The sequence below is a fragment of the Vipera berus genome, assembly GCF_964194415.1.
Source record: "Vipera berus genome assembly, chromosome: 2".
Classification (NCBI taxonomy): Eukaryota; Metazoa; Chordata; class Lepidosauria; order Squamata; family Viperidae; genus Vipera; species Vipera berus.
In genome coordinates, this window is record NC_138203.1 from 41164120 (window position 1) to 41182727 (window position 18608).

Here is an 18608-nt window from a genome sequence, read left to right on the forward strand (position 1 = left end):
AATGACATTACAAGGCCACTTACTATGTACTTATATACTTTTCAAACTCCCATTAAGTCCAAACTGGCAACATAGAACATTTTCAATTCAATGCTCCATAGCTGATGGATGATGGGAATTACACAGGTATCAAGATTATGTTGGATATTCATGAGCTAGACCAGGGATCTCCAACCCCTGGCTGTGGACTGGATTCCTGGCCTGTTGGGGACTGGGCTGCACAAGTGATGGCGAGTGAAGCGTCATCTGCACATGCACGGGAGCTAGATTGCGCACAAAACCATTCCCCCTCCCCGGTCTGTAGAAAAATTGTCTTCCATGAAATCGGTCCCTGGTGCCAGAAAGGTTAGGGATCACTGAGCTAGACCGTTGCTCTTGTTATGTAAACTAATATGTACTCAGAAGCTTGGTCAAATAAATGTGTGCATAAACCTAACATTCTTTAAAAGCCCAGTGTTACGTATTAACCAGTCTACTATATCCAAGATTAGTAGGTTTAAACTGTGATTTCTTTGCTGGGAGTGTTACAATTGCAGCATATAATTTCAAGAGAGGGTGCCTTTAGTTTCTTTAGATGAAAACCATCAAATAAACTTGCTTTATATAAAAAAAGTTTATTATCCACAAGGAAGAGCAATAGGAAAAATTAAATTGTTTTCCACAATTTGTGTTCTTGAACAGAATCTACAGAGACATATTCAGCACCAAACTAAAAACAGAAAAAAGAAAGAAAATATAGTAAAAACAGCCATTGAATATAATCTATAAAGCAAACATTAAATATTGCACTTTGTTTAACATTTTGGACTTATCCCCTCTTTTTAATTGTTATTTTGAATACTGGACTATAGCTCAAATTCCAATATTATACAATGTCCAGACATTGACCAATATTTCTGAAGTCAGAGACAATAGTAATGCCGCCAAGAGTAATATTTTGTGAAAAAATTAGTGTTTGCAAATTTAAATCTCATAATATTGGTACATTGAAGTGCCAATTATTACAATATTGGTCAATCCTACTTCAATATAGAACCTTCTATCATACTGTGATAAATGTAATGCTATGCATAACAATTGTTCCCTCATTGATTAAAACAAAAAACAACAAAAAGCCCACCAAATGCCCTTTTACGCCTTTATGCCATTGAAATATATTTTAATCTTCTATGGAAGAGGGACATTCACAAAATTGTTTATGTATTTTTTGTTCCATCACTCAATTTTCTTATTATTCCATTATATGAAGTTTGCTTGCTAAAGGTCAAACTCATTTTTAAAAAAATCACTTAAAACGTGATTCATTTTATACTGTTCATTTTTCACCCTGTTAATATTCAAACATGAATTGTTGTCAATGTTTTCTTAAAGGCCACTTGTGCTCTAATCCTCAAGATAGGCTTTGCGATGAGCTGCACAAATTCAAAGCCTATCTATTGATAAAATCAATACTTGGCCAGCAATTCACGAACTCAATTCTTGCCACTTGAAAATTAGGTTTTGATAAAAAATGAGTTGAGTTTTCCAGAAGGTGACAGACTTTTTAAAAATTAAATATTTTAGCATTTGTGCTGAGATTCTACCCTAATCACTTACTAATCAATTCCTTGTAATGTGTTACCCACCCCCAAATTAAGCAAAGCGAACCTGCTAATTATATCAACTATTTTACTACTCAGTCACTTTCATTTTTAGTAGAGAATGTATTTGAAATAGCAGTCCCCAGAAAATATGTTCTAAAATATCTTAAAAGATATACTGCTCACTTGAGATGCCCTCCCTAATCTGACTAAAATTTCATTATAATTTTTTTACAAGTTTCTGGGCTAATTATATATAAAAATAAATTCACTTTCCTTACCCATCCCCCCTAGTTAAGAAACACCTCTGTGAGTAACTTTATAAATCATGTACAACTTTCCTCCTCAACTCTTGTTGATATGTTTGGTGCTATTGCCTAAATGGGTCTTCTAGGAATTTGGCCAAACTCTTAATTATGTTTCATGTTTTGGCTAGATAATAAGAAATGAGGATGTCTTCATACATGTATGTCCCTTTTCCAAGTCCTCCTTTTCAAAGAAAACAAAGTAACAAAAACAAAAGAGGGAAAAAGAACTCAACAGTGCAACATAAACACAAGTAGCATTTCAACATTTTGGCAAGTGATGAGTTCACCTGAGATTAAGTGATTTTAGGCAGTCTGTAACAAAATTCTTCTTTGCAGTAATAGTAGAAAGGCAACAAATGCTTAAAAAGGAATTAAGATACACACTCCTGACAAAAAATCCTATTGTTTTATTTTGTTACTTTTCGCCCCTCAAATCTGTTGCTTGTCTACTATAGTAGGCTGTGAAACATACAGCAAGGATTGGTTGAAGGCATTTGATGTTGGTAATAAATCCACAAGAGGATCCAAGCTGAAGAGGTGATGCATGGATCAGTCTTATTGGGACAATTCTGAGCATGTGCATATGCAGAAAAAGTCCAGACTATATTGTTTATCTAAATAAAAAAAGTCAGTGCATTTGTATCAAAGTTTTCAAAGCTTTTTTTTTTTTTTGATCCTTGTTGTGCGGACCACAAACAAGTTATAAGAGGTTAACAGTCCAACATAAATGAGAAAAAGCTGTAGTGACACTGAACTGCACAACAAAAGCATTGAGCATGTGCAAATTTTCAAATAAAAGAATGTTATCCCTCTTGCAACATGATAAGTATTTTGACACATGTGTAGGCTATTAAGGCTGCTCTTAGTATGTGCCAGTATAGAACAGAAAGAAAAAGCCCACATCTTCAAGCATGTGGAGCAGTCCTATGATGTTTGCTTGTAGACTCCAAAAGCATAATCACAGGATGTTTCGTTACTTCTCCTTTTCTTTTAGGCAAATAACTTCCTTTCAAAGCCTGTTTTCTATAGGACGTCTTTATCCTGACCACAGTTAAAATATAATTTAGACCCATCTCAATGTTTTTGGGAGACATTCTTTCAGCGAGAGGGGCAGGATGGCCTGTCATCTGAGGTCTGATCCGGATTTGGGTCAATCTAAGTGAAAGAGGAACAAAAAAGGAGACATCTTTAAAAACAAGGAAGACACTATAATACTTTTTATGGTTGGTTGCACAGACGTTAAGACTAAATGATGATGATGATTTAAATTTATATGCTGCCTGACTTTCAGCAATCCTTAATTTATTTCAAAATATTCAGAGTTCTTTTATTTTTTTAACTTATTTGTACTTTAGAACACAAAAACATTTTGCATTGTACAGAGCAAGCAGGGAAACAGTTGGGTAAAAGAGAATAGCAAATTTCAGTGCTTTGGGTCTAATATTAAGTGTCTTAATGCTGTAATTGCAACTTTTCCAAAGAACTTCCAAGTAATACCGAATACCATACTTTTATAGACAGTGGCAATGACATATCTTGGAATAAAATTAAATGAAATAATGCATATTTTTAAAGCAAAAAGAAACAAAATCATTTTTTCAATAAACCATATAGTAGGATTGTCTGTCAGAAAAAAAAACCAATCCAAAATAGATAGGAAATATGTTTAGTAGGATCCTAATTCTTAAGTAACCTGCACACATAATAGTATTTAAAATAGCATTTTGCATTCAATTACAATAAGAACTTAAAACAAGCATGAACCATTTATTTGCTTTTTTATCTACCAGGCCAGAAGTTGTAATAAACTTTAACGGGGCTTGGTATTTTATTAGTATATATTATATAATGATTAAATACAAAGAGTCCCTTGGTAATCAAAAACAGCCAAATCTTAAGTACACTTTTTTAGAAATAATTTCTATTGATTTAAATTATGTACTGTGTTTAATAAAAGTTGCAATTTCAGATAGAAGATAGGCATAAATCTAGCAAGGGGAAACAAGTATATAACTCACTGTGCAAGGACTATTTGAAATAGATAACATAAAGCTACCTCATATATAGATTGCATTAGCTCATTGTATGGGGCATATTTAAGAATAAAGAGAAAATACAACCTACTTAAAAATGGAATCCTGGAGCTTTAACTATTTGTTATCTCACCTCAGAATAAAGTGGAGGAGGCAGGAATCGGAACTCTTGGATGTAGGCGAATAATGGTCCTTGAAGTGCTCTTTCAAAGTCATCGCAAGCAGTTACAGGTGCTAGACTAGATTGCCTTTGCTCCTCAGTGACCACTTCTGCATAGCTAGGAGGTGCTGAAGGGAAAATTACACGCAGTTCGAACTATGTTCTTATGCATGTCAGAACATATAACATGACAGGAATATTAAACTTTGTTTATATGATTTGTACAAGGCAGAGATAACAATAATTTTAACTGTTACCTGGTAGTTTTGGTAAGTAATAACTAGGTTATGATTTTAAAAAATCATTTTATAATAATATAACCATTTATAATTTAGAGGACTCTCCAAGAAGAAAACTACCTACAGATGTTGTTGAGTTCCCACATTGCCAAAACCCTTGTTTTGCATTACCACAGCTTACTGATTAAACTGTAACTGGCTGGTTTGCAAAAACCAAGTAATCAGAACCAACAAATCACTTGCCACAAGTGCTGAGCCTTTGTCAAATCATCAATGTTAGGTAAGAAAAAACAATAAAATCAAGTTATACCAGGTTTGACCAGTTTTAGTGGCATTCATGATAAAAATCAATGCTGCAATGCCACTGAAGTTTTGTAAATGTTTTCTATAGTTGTACAACTTAACAGATAGATCTGAGACCTTGTTCTACCCTCCCCCCCCAATCCCCAGAAAAGCCTGGGTTTTCACTCAGCTGGAATAATATTCTGGAATTATCTAATGAAAAAAATACTCTTTATGCAACATTATTATTTAGGACTCTATTAACTAGATACTACTAGAATAACAGGCCTATAGAAAATCACAAATAATATGGAATGTGTGGTTCAATTACCTTCTGGCCTTTCATGCAGACCAAGCCAATTCATATTCATGCTACACTGGCTGCTCACACTTGATGTTCTGCTGCCAAATGAGTGTAAAGGAATAGTACCAATGACAAGTGGTAAATTAAGAAACAAGTCCATTGCACCTGGAATATCCACATATACCTTGAAAAGAAATAACAAGAAATTACTCAAAGCTGAATCAAAACCTGTCATCTACTTTACACATATTGTCTTCTATGTTAAATATTAGAAGACTGAATTAAGTTCTTACCATTAGAGAATATTCTACACGAATTATGCTACAATCAAGGATGGATGGGGACACAGGTGGAATTTTTAACTGCTTGCCGTTCCAGGTTTCTGTCTTCCCTGATGACAAAGATTCCCCACGCAAGTTGGCAACTAGCTGCTTTACTTCCTTCATTTTCCCTTTAGCATAGAATGCCTGTGTTTGATAAATGGCAGCCTTTGGCACTACCATTCGAGATGAGCAGTTTTCAATCTCTGCAAAGATCTGAATTGGTTCACCTTGAATGAAATCAAGAATAAGCACATCAAATGGAAATCATGTAACTTTTAAAGTGTAAGCATTACTACACATTGATTATACTACTTTTAATAATTAAGGAAATACAAGAAGTGATAGCAATGGCAGCACCCAATTAATGTAGGCTGACCCAAACACTATCTGGTAAATACATGGGACGCCATATGAAAATCCTAGGGCTACAGGCTGGCAAATTGAAAAAAAATCTCCAGGAGATAATGAGCAAACATTTCTATACTGATCTAAGAAAAAAATATGGACATTTTCATCATCATCAGGAGCTCAATTTGAGTCTAAGACAACTCAATAATTTTCATGTGAATAATACAAATCCAACATTACATGTGTACATTCATATTTTAATCACAAAAAATCCTGCACATCGCAAGGGATCCAAACTATACCATATGTATTTTTATAATCAGATAATCATAACATTTGATGTTAACATGCAAACCACCCATTAGTAAGCCACTGCATTTTGTTTACACCCCAGAAGAAACCAAATATTGATTTAAATTAATTAAATGAAAAAAATCATAAACCCTACTACATTCCTTAGAACTCACATTACATACCTGGGGTATAGCCCTTCCTTTCAATTTTGGCACTTAAGGATATTGGGCCTGAGGTACAAAACCAGCAACAGAGAGTCTTTTCTTTTGTGCCTGCTTGGGGTGACTGAAAGAAAAGAAAAAACAGTAATTACATTTTTAGCTTATTGAAAATGAAGTAGTTTGAAGGGTGATTTTTAACATAACAAATTTCCTGTTATCAAAGTTTGGTTCCACTGTGATCTGAGTTGCTGATTCTATTACTGGATCCAAACCAGCAGCTATCAGCACAAGATGGACAACAAACCTGTCATCTGCCTTGCTATTATATCATTAACAGTACAATAAGCAAAAAAGTCATTGTCTAGAAGTATCAACTTTCTATGGCCTTTCTTTTATGAATAAAAGCTAACAAACTAACCTATATAAGTAAAATGAACTTTGTCACTATTAATTCTACCACGGAACTGATTCAGGAAATTACTACTGAATTAGTAGTTTTTCAATCATTTAATTTTTATCAAAAATCAATTATTAGAATTGAAATTCTAGTTTTCAATTATTTCAATTCTAGTTTTCAAGTTTCTGCAGTCAGGTAGTATACCAGCAACTGAAAAAAATTACCCTGCTCAACATCTGTCATCCCCAGATGGATCCTACAGAACCACTGTCATTCTATACAGATGGAAGAAAACTTAATAAATTAGTACTGAGACTCAGAATAAGGAAGCTTCCTCTCTTATTGAATGTATTTGGCCTAACAGTTCAAATACAGATCAACTGCAGCATGATCCTAACTATATTTATTTGGGGCAAACTCCACTGATTTCAATAAGATCTGTTTTCAAGTAGGTAGATTTAGCAGTAGGGTCACTAAAAATCTCACAAATCAGGGTTTACAATCAGTTTGGCAATGTGGTTCAGCTAAAGGACTTCATTTTAAACAGGGCCAGATCTTATTCATATCTACCCAGAAGAAAGTTCCACAGTGCTAAATCAGGCTGTGCTACCTGAGAATAAGCTTCACTAAACTTAGTAAGGGCTTCTTATACAGAAAGAAACACAAGGATGGGCTGTCTGTATGCATTACCAGTCAAATAAAAACTTACTGAGCAAGTGGAACTTGACTTTGGACTAACATTGGGATCATATTGTTACATAATGAAAGTACATCTCTTCGATTTACATTTTAAACAGTCAAGTTTAGGATCACAACTATATACCAGTTTAACTGATCTTGAATTGTCAGTTAATTTTTTATTGAATCTTTAGCTTCAAATTCCAAATATATTTCTTAAAGCTAAATTTCAATAGGACTTACTTCTTATAATCATAGACTTGTTCTGAAATACTTACATCATTTAATTGTAATGGGTCTCTTTTAAGCATTTGTTTTATATGAAGAGATGCCCCAAATGGTCCATATTCTTTAACACTATTTATTTAAGGTTGTTGTAGTCCCTGCTCTAAATCCATCAAAACTAGTAGCATTATCTAATAGTGGTTAGTGGTTCCAAAATACAATTTTTTCAAAATCATATATGAAATGGGCCTTATCTCAAACTTATACAATCCACAGAAATATTCCTGCTGATTGTGTTGGGTTTTAGACAAGGCCCTATATCTTCCCAAATATGATTTTTATCCAAAGTAAAAGAACCCTGTTTCAATGGACATTTTCTGCCTGTGTTTCATTTTCAAAAATTTTTTTAAGAATAATGGTTTTTGATCAGATTGAAAGAATCTTAAATCCTTGATACATGAAAATAAGTATATTAAGATAACATACAGAATTATGATCATTTCTCCCCACTCAATATGTAAATTATCAGTAGTATAATAAAGAATAATGCACTGCAGTACAATTTTTTTAAAAAATATTGCTTTGCCAAGCTGCAAATTCTAAGGCAAAATTTGTTTCATAAATAGAACTGTCCCATATAGAAATACAGTTAATCTTTACTGGAACAGTTTAATATGTTAAAAACAAGCAGCTTAAAATTATTATTCAATATGCTACCATATTCTGGGTTATTACATTGCATATACTTTAAGTATTCCATTGATTTGATTATTGTTACTTATATATATATCTATATATATAATTCAAGGGCCATGTGTGATGTTATTTTTTTTTTTATAATGCTAACAAAGAATTAGTAATTCTGTCAATTCTTACCAGTAATGAAGGAGTGTTGATATCTATATGTTCAAAGACTGTAAATTCCTTCTTTAATTTTACTGGTAGAAGCCAAGGCCTGTGCAATTCTGCTTTCACCCAATAGCGCACACTGCCATGTCTGCCTTCAAATGAGGTAGCAAGTGGTCTGTTCAGGACACAAAGGTCAAAACTAAATAAATCTTTAGCTCTGTTGTTGCTTATCTTAAATATACAGTCAAAGTAATAATAAGTTGTACTGTACTGTTAATGCATCATAGTATATAATGAAATGTTTATTTTTAAGATTTTCATGTTAAATTTGTTTGGGAGAAATATCTCTGTAGTTAAACTGATTGCTGTATAGACCTATAAAATATGACCATATTTGTATTAGAATTGCACTGAAATATCCTATGAGGATACAACTGCCCAATACAATTTGGTTAATGCTGGAGGAATTACATTTTCACTCTAAGTCCCATTTGGCTGACTGGGAACTATTATTGAATTTAATGTGCCCCAGCTTGAATATATTGGAGATCCAAGTTAAGAAATGTTAATTTTAGAAGAGATCACTTTTTAAATTTAGAAATAAGAAAACCATGAAATATAAAGCAGGTCCATAAATTGTGTTTGCAGACTTACTTCCCAAAGGTCTCAATTTATATATGAGAATTATTTAAATCAGGGACTATCTATTTAAAGATACTTTTGACTTTAAAGGCAACATGTATAAAATTGTACAAAAGATATTCTTTTAATTTATGTAATGTCTGGCATTTCTTAATATTCCAGATCTGTGTCTTTCACTACAGACAAGAGAACAGTTTAGGTTTACAAAGTTATTTTACCTACTTCCTTTCTGTTAGTATTCTTAAAGTAAAGTTACTATGATGATCATTATAGAGAACTGCAGACTTTTTTATATTCTGGTCTTTACTGAAAATAAATATGTGCTTAGTCCAAAATAATTTATTTGTATTCCCTGGTACCTTCCATTAATGCATTTATGCAGTTCATCCTTTTATTTTCATAATTATGTTTAAAAACAAATATTATGAAATGATGGATTTTGTTTCCAATTATTTCCAAGCTAATGTAAAAACATATGAATAAATAATGCTTACACTTAATTTAAAAGTATATATTTCTACAACTTCTAATTCAGTCTTAGTTGAGATATTTTCACTAAATATATTTGCTAGTGATTATTATAATCTTTAAATCAAATTCCACATAGTTTGTAAAATATTCTAGTTGGGGTAATTAAATTTTGTCACACTGCCCCTTTGGGAAAAAACAACCAGTAGGTAGCAATGCAGCCTGCAAATTCTACACAGGTTAGAGTGCTAGACACACTGCATAATTTTACAATGTGTGACAATCATGTATCATATTGCTAAAAGGTTTTCTATCTCATAACAATGTACTTCTTTAACAGAAGTCTTTTTCCTTCTTTCCCCATTCTGGCTTTCATTACAAATAATTATATATAATTATTAAATAACTCTATTTTAAAAATGTATTTCCATATCATTCTCATTGTATTTTTCTTTTCCAGTATATCACTAATTTAAAATGCTTTTAGAATGTTTATAACACATATGTGCTGAAATAAGGACATTTTTTTTCTTGTTTTGACCTAACCAGCTCCTACAGCCATTGCCAACATTTAAATTTTCCATATCATCCATACTATTTTGTTCTGCTTTACATCTTTTTAAACAGGTATGTTCAATGGAAACAATCAGCAATATAGCCAGTTTTAATTGAACAGAAGCAATGCCAATGTCTCTAAAAGCCTAGTGAGCCTGTTTGAAAGTAAATATGTAATGACTGAATAAATAAAGCATGTTTTTAAAGTCATTACTGGTAGGAGAGTAGTTATCCTGATTTTTCATGATTTTGCCACTTTGAATCAAAGTAACCTCGTTTATTAGGACAATGTCCCTGCAGCATATTTTAGTGCAATCCATGTGACCATTGAAAAGGGTTTTTTTCCCCTCCATCTCATTTCTTTCTATAAGATGCTTTTTACAGATTTATTGCAGGGTGACCCAAAAGTCACAGCTGAGTATTACATATACTTACGTCTGTGGAAGCTCAAAGCTGAATGCATATTCATGCCGTCCTGAATGAATGATATGGAGGCCTTCTTCAGAATTATCATCATCTAGAAAGGAAACATTCAATATTCTAATTCACCTTTAAGTATTTTTCTCCTATCATCCTATACACCTGTCACTGGTGCCTCTGAAAATAGATATTTAACAGTAGTACAGTTGGTAAATTCTACATAAATATCTGAGAAAATCTTTTTACTTTTAGTTTGATTCTCACAAAGCAAAGAAGATCCAAGGTTCATTTAAAAAAAAAACTTCTGTCTTAGAATTCCTTAGCATTACCATTTATTTCCTTCTTGAAATCCAGACCCTATCCCACCCTCTGATAACAGTTTTTCTCAGGCCAGGGCTCAAATCCTATATAATGTAGTCCTAAAAGATGAGAAAATGTCCTAGCAGAAAACAGTAGCATTGGCAAGACCAGTAAATAACTTCTCCCGGGTTAACAGAAAAAAAAAAGAGCACTCCTGGTTAACAAGCCAGAGAGCACTGTTACTAATGTCCTGGAATTGAATTATTCAGGCAAGGAGTGAATGTGTGACAATGGGCTCCTCCTCTACGGTTTTATGAAGAGATGCTTTTTTGCCATTCTCAAAAATTATACATACAGGATTTGGCACTAATTTAAGTTTACAGATTTGGGCTGCGAAAATCTGGACCACCACGATTCCATTCACACCGGTATATAGCCGCAGGCATCTTCAAAACCATCGTTTATTATACATTATTATTATTATTTTAAACCAACTATACAGCTGCATAAAATCGTGTTTTTTGACGTTTCTTTCACGCTGACTCTGTCCCCATTTATTATACTGAAAATTCCCCCCCCCTCCCCTCGGCTTTCCTCCCTTTCGTTCTGCCAGCTCAGCAGTTTCCCTTAAGCTTTCGGAGTAGGAGCCGCCGCCGCCGCCGCCGCCGCCGAGCTGAGGTAAACAACTGCTGGGCTGTCAATCACAGACTAGTCTCGAGCAGGAGAGGACCGGCCTAAACCGGTGCGAGCAGCACCCCAGCCAGCCGCTCATATGCATACAGTATACATTGGTCGCCCGGCCAGCCTACTTGCTCAGCAGCTCCGCCTCTCCTGCTAGCTGGAGGCGTCATGAAGGACGGAGCAAAGGAAAAGGGAACTGCTCTGACATCTTCGGCTTCTGGGTTCCAGCGTTGGCTGGTTTGGCCGTTTTGTGAAAAAAACGCCATCAAAGACCAGAGGTTATTCGCCCCCTGGTAAATTACACAAAAACGTGAACTGGGGAGAAAAAGGAGGGTACCGAGGTTCATCTTTTTAAGCCTACTTCCATGTTTTGCTTTGGAATCTGAGCAGTTCACCCGGATCCCAGAGGGACTATTAAATAGGATGTAGGAATCCACATCTCTCTCCCCCAGCTCCCCCCCCCTTACTCGGTTCCAAAGTCACGATTCTGCGGAATGAGACTCGATCTTCCAATCTGTTTCCAATCTGTCTCCCATCTTAGGGAACAGGAAAAAAAAAACCTGGCAATTCTTAGGGCAAACTTAAGATATATCAGCGTTTCGGAAGCGATAGGCTTTAACGCCCTAAGTAGGACTCGCTGTTGACGACACAAGATTGTGGGTTCAGGATTGCGGAGTCAATGCCCAAGCAAAAGTAGGGCATTTTTCATTATTATTGCTGCGGTAAATGTATCAATAACCTCAAAGTTGCTTCTTGGTGAAATAAGATCTTTGCTATAACTTTGAAACCCACCCTACAAAATAAATTCGACTTCGGCTATGCAAATCCTTTCCTATAGGCTCAGACGCATGGGATTCCCATCCAATTTTCAGCCAAACTGAAACGACGTGGCACCAAGTTGCTTGCTGCACGTCTATGCATGCATGCTTTTTTCCAAAATTAAACCTCATCGTGCCGGCATGGAGGCGCGAGAGAATGAAATCTAGGCAGCCCTCCACTCAAGTGTTACCCACAAACTGAAGCCGCAACCCGCAGAGGTAGCTTCTGAGGAAGACTTATTACTCCCAAGCATAGGCCAGGCTTTTACTGTGCTCAGCCAGTTTATTATACTGCTGCACGGATTGCACGCATACACCAACGGCAGCCTCGCGTGGCCGAGGACAAAGGACCGCCCTCCTCCACCAAAGCCATCCAGAATACACATTCCGACAGCACGCGCAACTCCACTCGCGTAGCAGCAGAAGCTCCGCGAACTAGAACCTCGGCTCTTAGTCCCGCCCCTCTTTACGGGCTCCCCACTTCCCAATCAAGAAGTGGCATTGCCTTAGCAACAGCCTAACAAACCTCCCCGGACCAATGACTGTAGGAGCGCTGGGCGTGGCTTCGGCGAGCACGCTAGGCTGCCGGGTTCTTTCCTGTCTGCTTTCTCAGCTAAGCCATTGGAACTCCCCCGCTCTGGGCCGGGGTCAGCCGTCGAAACCGCTCGCTGTCGGGTTAGCGATGGGGTGAAGAACGAAGGAAAAGCGTCACTCCACAGACCGACAACTCAGCCGAGTAGCTCGATACACGTATGGGCTTGGCTCAAGGGTCCCGACCCAACGAAGCGTAGATCACCATCAAGTCTTTTGTTTCTTACAAAAAAAATACTGAATTGAAAATCCACGCTTCTTTAATTGCCTCTGAAGCAGGTGCAATCACAAGGGCATCTGACAAGCAACCCTAAACTTGTTTTCCCATGGCTTCTAATTCGTACTTTTCTCGGGAGCGCTGCACAAGTATTTGTGCAGTTCAGTGACTGGGAAGGGGGCACTTTCAAACCTATTAATGGGAGGGCTTGCCTTTTGCAAACCGCTGGATGAAAGCTTTATTTTATTCTTAAAAACGATTCGCAACATAAATTTTGTCTTCTGTACCTTTCAGCTAAGCGCCCTCCTCACATCACTTACATTTGGAAGCAATTTCATAGAACTTCAAGATTTTTTTTAAAACCCTATCATACTACCTAATTAAGGCGAATCCTCTAACCTCTATTTGCAGCAACACACACACACACACATATATTATATACACACACACACACACACATATATATATATATACACATACATACATACATATATATATAGATATATATATATATATAAAAGACCAAGCCAAAATTACATAACCTGCTTTAACATTTTCTTGTGCTAGGAATTAAGTCATCGCCACCACCTGACGCGCCTAACCAATCTGCTGTGAGGAGCACCACCCCTCCCTTCTCCCCAGTACCGGTCCCAAACAGGATTGAACCGCTTTTAACAAAGGGTGGAAACTTCAGAAAAACAACCTTAGACTCCCCTATACTTCGACTGACACCATTTGAAACAATAGATTAACAATCTGGAGTCTAATTTACCCTTCGATAAAGTATTTTCCCCTTGCCAATCTCTTTCCCTTTGCAGATTTCTTTGCGTTGGCACAGTCAGGTTCATACATCATAGAACTCCTGAACTTATCAAGGATGCCCTAATTCAATATGAGGGTCATGTAAGAGTGGGGTTCCCTTCCCCAAAATAGCTTTACCTACGCCTCGACGGCTGAAGCATTACAGAAGAATACGGCGGATTTACCAACTTTTCCAGCCTCTGTAAAAGGGAACACGGATCTACACGTGGGGTGCTGAAAGCAAGTGTCAAAATAAGCCGCAGGGGAGCCCTTTCTCTATCAACAATTCTCTGATCCTAAAGACATCACTGATCTGCTTGCAAGCTCTCAAAAGTGGATTAATAAATCAGTCTCCACAATTTTTTTGGTCATCAGATACTTAAGAACAAATCCCAACGTATATCTTTCCAAAATCAATTCATTAAAAAAACCCTACCAGCCCTCTTGATCTACATTGAAAGGATCTCTATAAAAAGAAAATGGGGATGGTGGTGGAAAAAAATCTTCATGGAAGCACTTTACAGCTGCACCACGATCTCGGGGTTCCTTCCTTAATATAACGATGTTCTACCCAGCTCTTTATCAAGCTTAATTCTGAACTTCGATGCAGGAGAATAAATTCCCTTGCATTAAGGAGCTCCTTTTGAATAACTACGCTCAGGATTAAACAGTAGACATTCTAAGGTTGTCAGAACTTCACCTTCAAGAATAATTTTAAAAAAAATACTTACCTCTTTCATGCCCAATTAAGATATCCTTGTGATTGAAGTATTCTACTTCTTCGGTGTAATTCTGTGTGTAGGCAGTGTTGGAGCCAGCATTTCTAGATTCAGTCCAGCGTACTTTCGCATGTCCCCTTGCATGGATTTTAAGTGATCTGACTCTAATTTCTCCAGTCACTTCTAAATTCACCCTTCCTGAGACTGTATCCCCGCTAGAATAGACGGGGACATTGCTGTCATTAAGACAGTCAAAGCTTATTGTCAAACTCTTCACCTTCCCCAGCACCATGTTAGGGTTTTTTTTTAATAATAAAAGTCTATAAAAATACACTATAAGAAAAAAAGGGGAAGGAAAGTTAAGATCTCATATAAAAATGCGATCTTCACTTGACACTGATCAGTTTCTCTGCTCTGCGAAAAAGGTTGCAGGCAGGATCAGTGTGATCTCTACGAGTACTTCATCGGGGATTTCTTCAAAAGTACCAGCATTAGATGCTGCTCGCAGCTGCCGCTCGCCAGCTCTGTGGTCTCTCTACAAAGACAAGTAGTCTGCCGCTGCCAGCTCATTTAAAGCTTTGTGGAAAACAACCACAGTGCGCATGCGTGGCGCTTTGCTTCTTTAGCGTAACAGGGCTGATGTCCTCCTAGTTGCTTGGAGGAAGGAAGATGATTCACAGCGTAGGTGCCTTGCCTTTTATAATGCTTAGCAAAGAATCGCAGTTTGCTCTAGTCTAGAATGTGAAAGCAATCAGTGATCTAAGCACGGTTGCCAGTCTGAACTCCAAACAGGTGGTAGTGTTAAAAACCTCAGCCTTGCCAAACTGGATGATGGGGAAAGGAAGAACGTAAAGGGACAAAATATCTTATAAAGGCTCTTCTGAAATAGTTGGGGGACATTGTATCATGGTGCAGTGAGTATAACATTTGTAGTCGTCCCCCCCCCCCCCCGTGACGATTTAACTAAGATTAACTGGAAAGCAACGACAGAATTGAATTTAACAGTATGCATCATTTCAGATGGAGGCATAAACCAGCTATAGCTAGATCTTTACTTAGTTCAGACTTTGGTTGGAATTTCAAAGGAAAAAAAAAGACTGATAAATTAGGAATTGTTCCCTTTATTCTACTGGTGCTATTTCCAAACCAGTATTTATTTAGTGTATAGGTCCAAACTTACAAATGTTAAAAACACCCCACTGTTGGAAGGAGTCTTTTTAAACAATCCCAGAAGTGCTATTCATTGGAAATTTGTACTAATTTTAAAATTTAATTCTCTGTGATTTCAGCTCTCCTAAATATCATTTTTCAGTTGTGCCTATTTCCAACAGAGCAATGAGCAAAGCCCATTTATAATAACAAGAAATAAGTTTATAAAGAAAGAATCAGAGATTCATCAATAATCAAAACCTTTGAGTTTTACCTATGATAGAGTAATAGTTTGGAGGGTTTCAGTGTAAAGAGAGAGGCACTGTCATCTTTATTCCCAAAATGCAAATGCAAATCTATTTGATCAATGAACCCTACCTCCTTGTCCCAGCAGAAAGATGTCCAACTTAACTTTTTTTCTAGAACACAAATGCATGACATTGGCCTCTGTCTACCCAGTCTACTGCCTCTTCTTTCTCCATGCTGCTTCTGCCAATCATTGATGGCAGGAGATTGGGGTGAAATAAACTGGGGAAAATAGCTCCTGTGCAACCAGTTCTTTGATTCCTACGAGCAATTATCTAGGATTAAAGACAATGACAGATCTGCTGCCACTAAATGGCATCAAAGGAGAGGTGCCCTGCCCCTGCTTTTCTCCATCCCCCAGTTTCTAGTGCAGATACACCTCTAGTTTGCTTTGTTGCTGAATTACAGAGTAAGAGTTGAACGTGTACCCAACACTTCCTTAAGGCAGCTTAGTTTTTTGCTGGCTTTGATACTGGATAGAGGCACTTTAGTGCTGCCATGCAGAAGCATATGCAGGCCAAGGATAGGTGCAATGATAGTCATTGGCTTCTTACTGATGAGAACCATTGGGGGATTGAAGCCCCAGCACTTTTCATGTGTGTAGTTCCTGTTAGAAAAGGGTGTAGTTTCATGCATCTGGTGACACTAACCATTATGAAGCCAGTAACCATAATTGTAGAAACACTTGCTTCAGGCTGATTTTAGACTGCTTCCTTTCTCCCATCCCCAACTTTCTTGCTTCCTCACCATTCTCTGTGGGCAAGAGTGAGATGATGGGGCAGATATTTTACCTGATCTGTGTAATGGTCCCAAGGAGTTTGAACTAACATTTTATAACGTCACTACTAACTCATTAAACGTGTAGCTAGGTCAAAATAATGAGTGAAAACAAAGGATTCAAATAACAATTGGCCCCTATTAAGTGTTTTATGTTGTTTTATAAGATAGTGTAGGATATAACCAAAAGGAAATGAAAAAAAAAGAAATATAGAAGGTGTCTGAACTACTTTCTCTCTATGATTACTCTGATTTTACATTGAAATAAACAAGTTAAAGGTATGAAATGGTGATCTTTTCCAATGTTTCTCCCATTAAAAATTCACCTTAGTTTTTTGTGGAGATTTTTTGACACTCGTGACAATAGGCTCACTTGTTCTTGCTGACTTGTACAACAAAAATCTATTTGGAACTGAGAGACAGGCCATTTCCAATCCCACAGTGCATGCTGCTAACTCCTCTACTTAATACCTGAAGGACTGAATGAATGATTCAGGAAACAGCGAGAAGATTAAAGGCTTGACAGACAGAGGATTGAGGAATCTGACCATACAGGTGATGGTGTGTTTCCCTTTTTGGTAGCCCCAGCTAGAATGGCCAGTGATGAATAACCTTTTCAGTATCAAATAAGCCATAGCTTCCTCCCTCCCTGAGTTAGAGGGCTGGTTTGGAAATAGTCTACTGGATTATGATTCATGATATTTCCCCCCTGCTGTTTTCAAATCCTTCACTCAAACTGTTAGGGGAACTAGACATAAAGTTTTATAGCGTGATTAAAGGAAAGTATGAATTTTGTTTCATTTTTGGATAAAGCAAAGAAAAGTATACCGTATATACTTGAGTATAAGCCGAATTTTTCAGCCCACTTTTTGGGCTGAAAAATTCCACTTCGGCTTATACTCCAGTCAACAAAAAAACTTACTGAGGACTTGTGCGCGGCCGAGGCTTTGGAGCTTCCGGGATCGCGCTCACCTCTCCCAAGCCACCGCCGTCCGGAGACCTGCCGAAGTTTGGGGAGGTTTGGGGAGGTGCGCGCGCACCTCCCCAAAAGTCCCCAAACGAAGCCGGGTCTCCGTTCCTCTGCGCCCTGCCTGCCTGCTTCTTTCCACAGCAGAAAGAAGCAGGCAGGCAGGGCACAGAGGAACGGAGACCCGGCGACGTTTGGGGATATTTGGAGAGGCGCCCAAACCTCCCCAAACGTCGCCGGGTCTCCGTTCCTCCGCCCCCTGCCTCCCTGCTTCTTTCTGCTGTGGAAAGAAGCAGGCAGGCAGGGCACAGAGGAACGGAGACCCGGCGACGTTTGGGGATATTTGGAGAGGCGCCCAAACCTCCCCAAACGTCGCCGGGTCTCCGTTCCTCCGCCCCCTGCCTCCCTGCTTCTTTCTGCTGTGGAAAGAAGCAGGCAGGCAGGGCACAGAGGAACGGAGACCCGGCGACGTTTGGGGATATTTGGAGAGGCGCCCAAACCTCCCCAAACGTCGCCGGGTCTCCGTTCCTCCGCCCCCTGCCTGCCTGCTTCTTTCCGCTGTGGAACGAAGCAGCCTGAACGAAGCAGGCTGCTTCTTTCCACTGCGGAACGAAGCAGCCTGCCTGCTTCTTTCCGCTGCGGAACGAAGCAGCCGGCGGCGGAGGCTTGCAGAACGGCGGATCGGCTTATACTCAAGTCACCAACTTTTTCCAGTTTTTGGGGGTGAAATTGGGGGTCTCGGCTTATACTCGAGTCGGCTTATACTCAAGTATATACGGTAAGTAAAAAAAGAAAAAGTAGAAGTAGGCAGAAGCCAAGCCAGCTAATTTCTTGATTGAGACTGGGGATCCTGCTGTTCCAGACGTGACTGACCTCTGATAGCCCTAACCAACATCAAGAAGGCTACAGATTCCCCTACTACAGGGGTAGGCAACCTTGGCTCTTTTATGACTCATGGACTTCAACTCCCAGAATTCCTGAGCCAGCATGAAGTCCATAAGTCATAAAAGAGCCAA

At 37.9% G+C, this 18608-nt stretch overlaps 1 protein-coding gene across 3 annotated transcripts; it reads right to left on the minus strand.

The window, feature by feature from the left end:
• Window positions 1-594: 594 nt before the first annotated feature.
• Window positions 595-14916, minus strand: ARRDC3 (arrestin domain containing 3). 3 transcript variants are annotated; one of them, XR_014025211.1, is made up of 8 exons: window positions 14406-14916; window positions 10282-10363; window positions 8209-8356; window positions 6054-6156; window positions 5200-5456; window positions 4934-5090; window positions 4055-4244; window positions 595-3043 (listed from the first exon to the last, which is right to left on the minus strand). XR_014025211.1 is itself a non-coding variant. In XM_081318403.1 (8 exons), exons 1-8 carry the CDS (start codon window positions 14683-14685, stop codon window positions 2987-2989), a joined length of 1239 nt encoding a protein of 412 aa, XP_081174529.1. In that variant the 5' UTR covers window positions 14686-14916; the 3' UTR covers window positions 595-2986. The 3 variants fall into 3 exon arrangements, 2 of the variants coding, with proteins under 2 accessions (XP_081174529.1, XP_081174530.1); XM_081318403.1 differs by having other exon boundaries at window positions 4055-4209; XM_081318404.1 differs by lacking the exons at window positions 8209-8356; window positions 14406-14916 and having other exon boundaries at window positions 4055-4209; window positions 10282-11128.
• Window positions 14917-18608: the final 3692 nt, after the last annotated feature.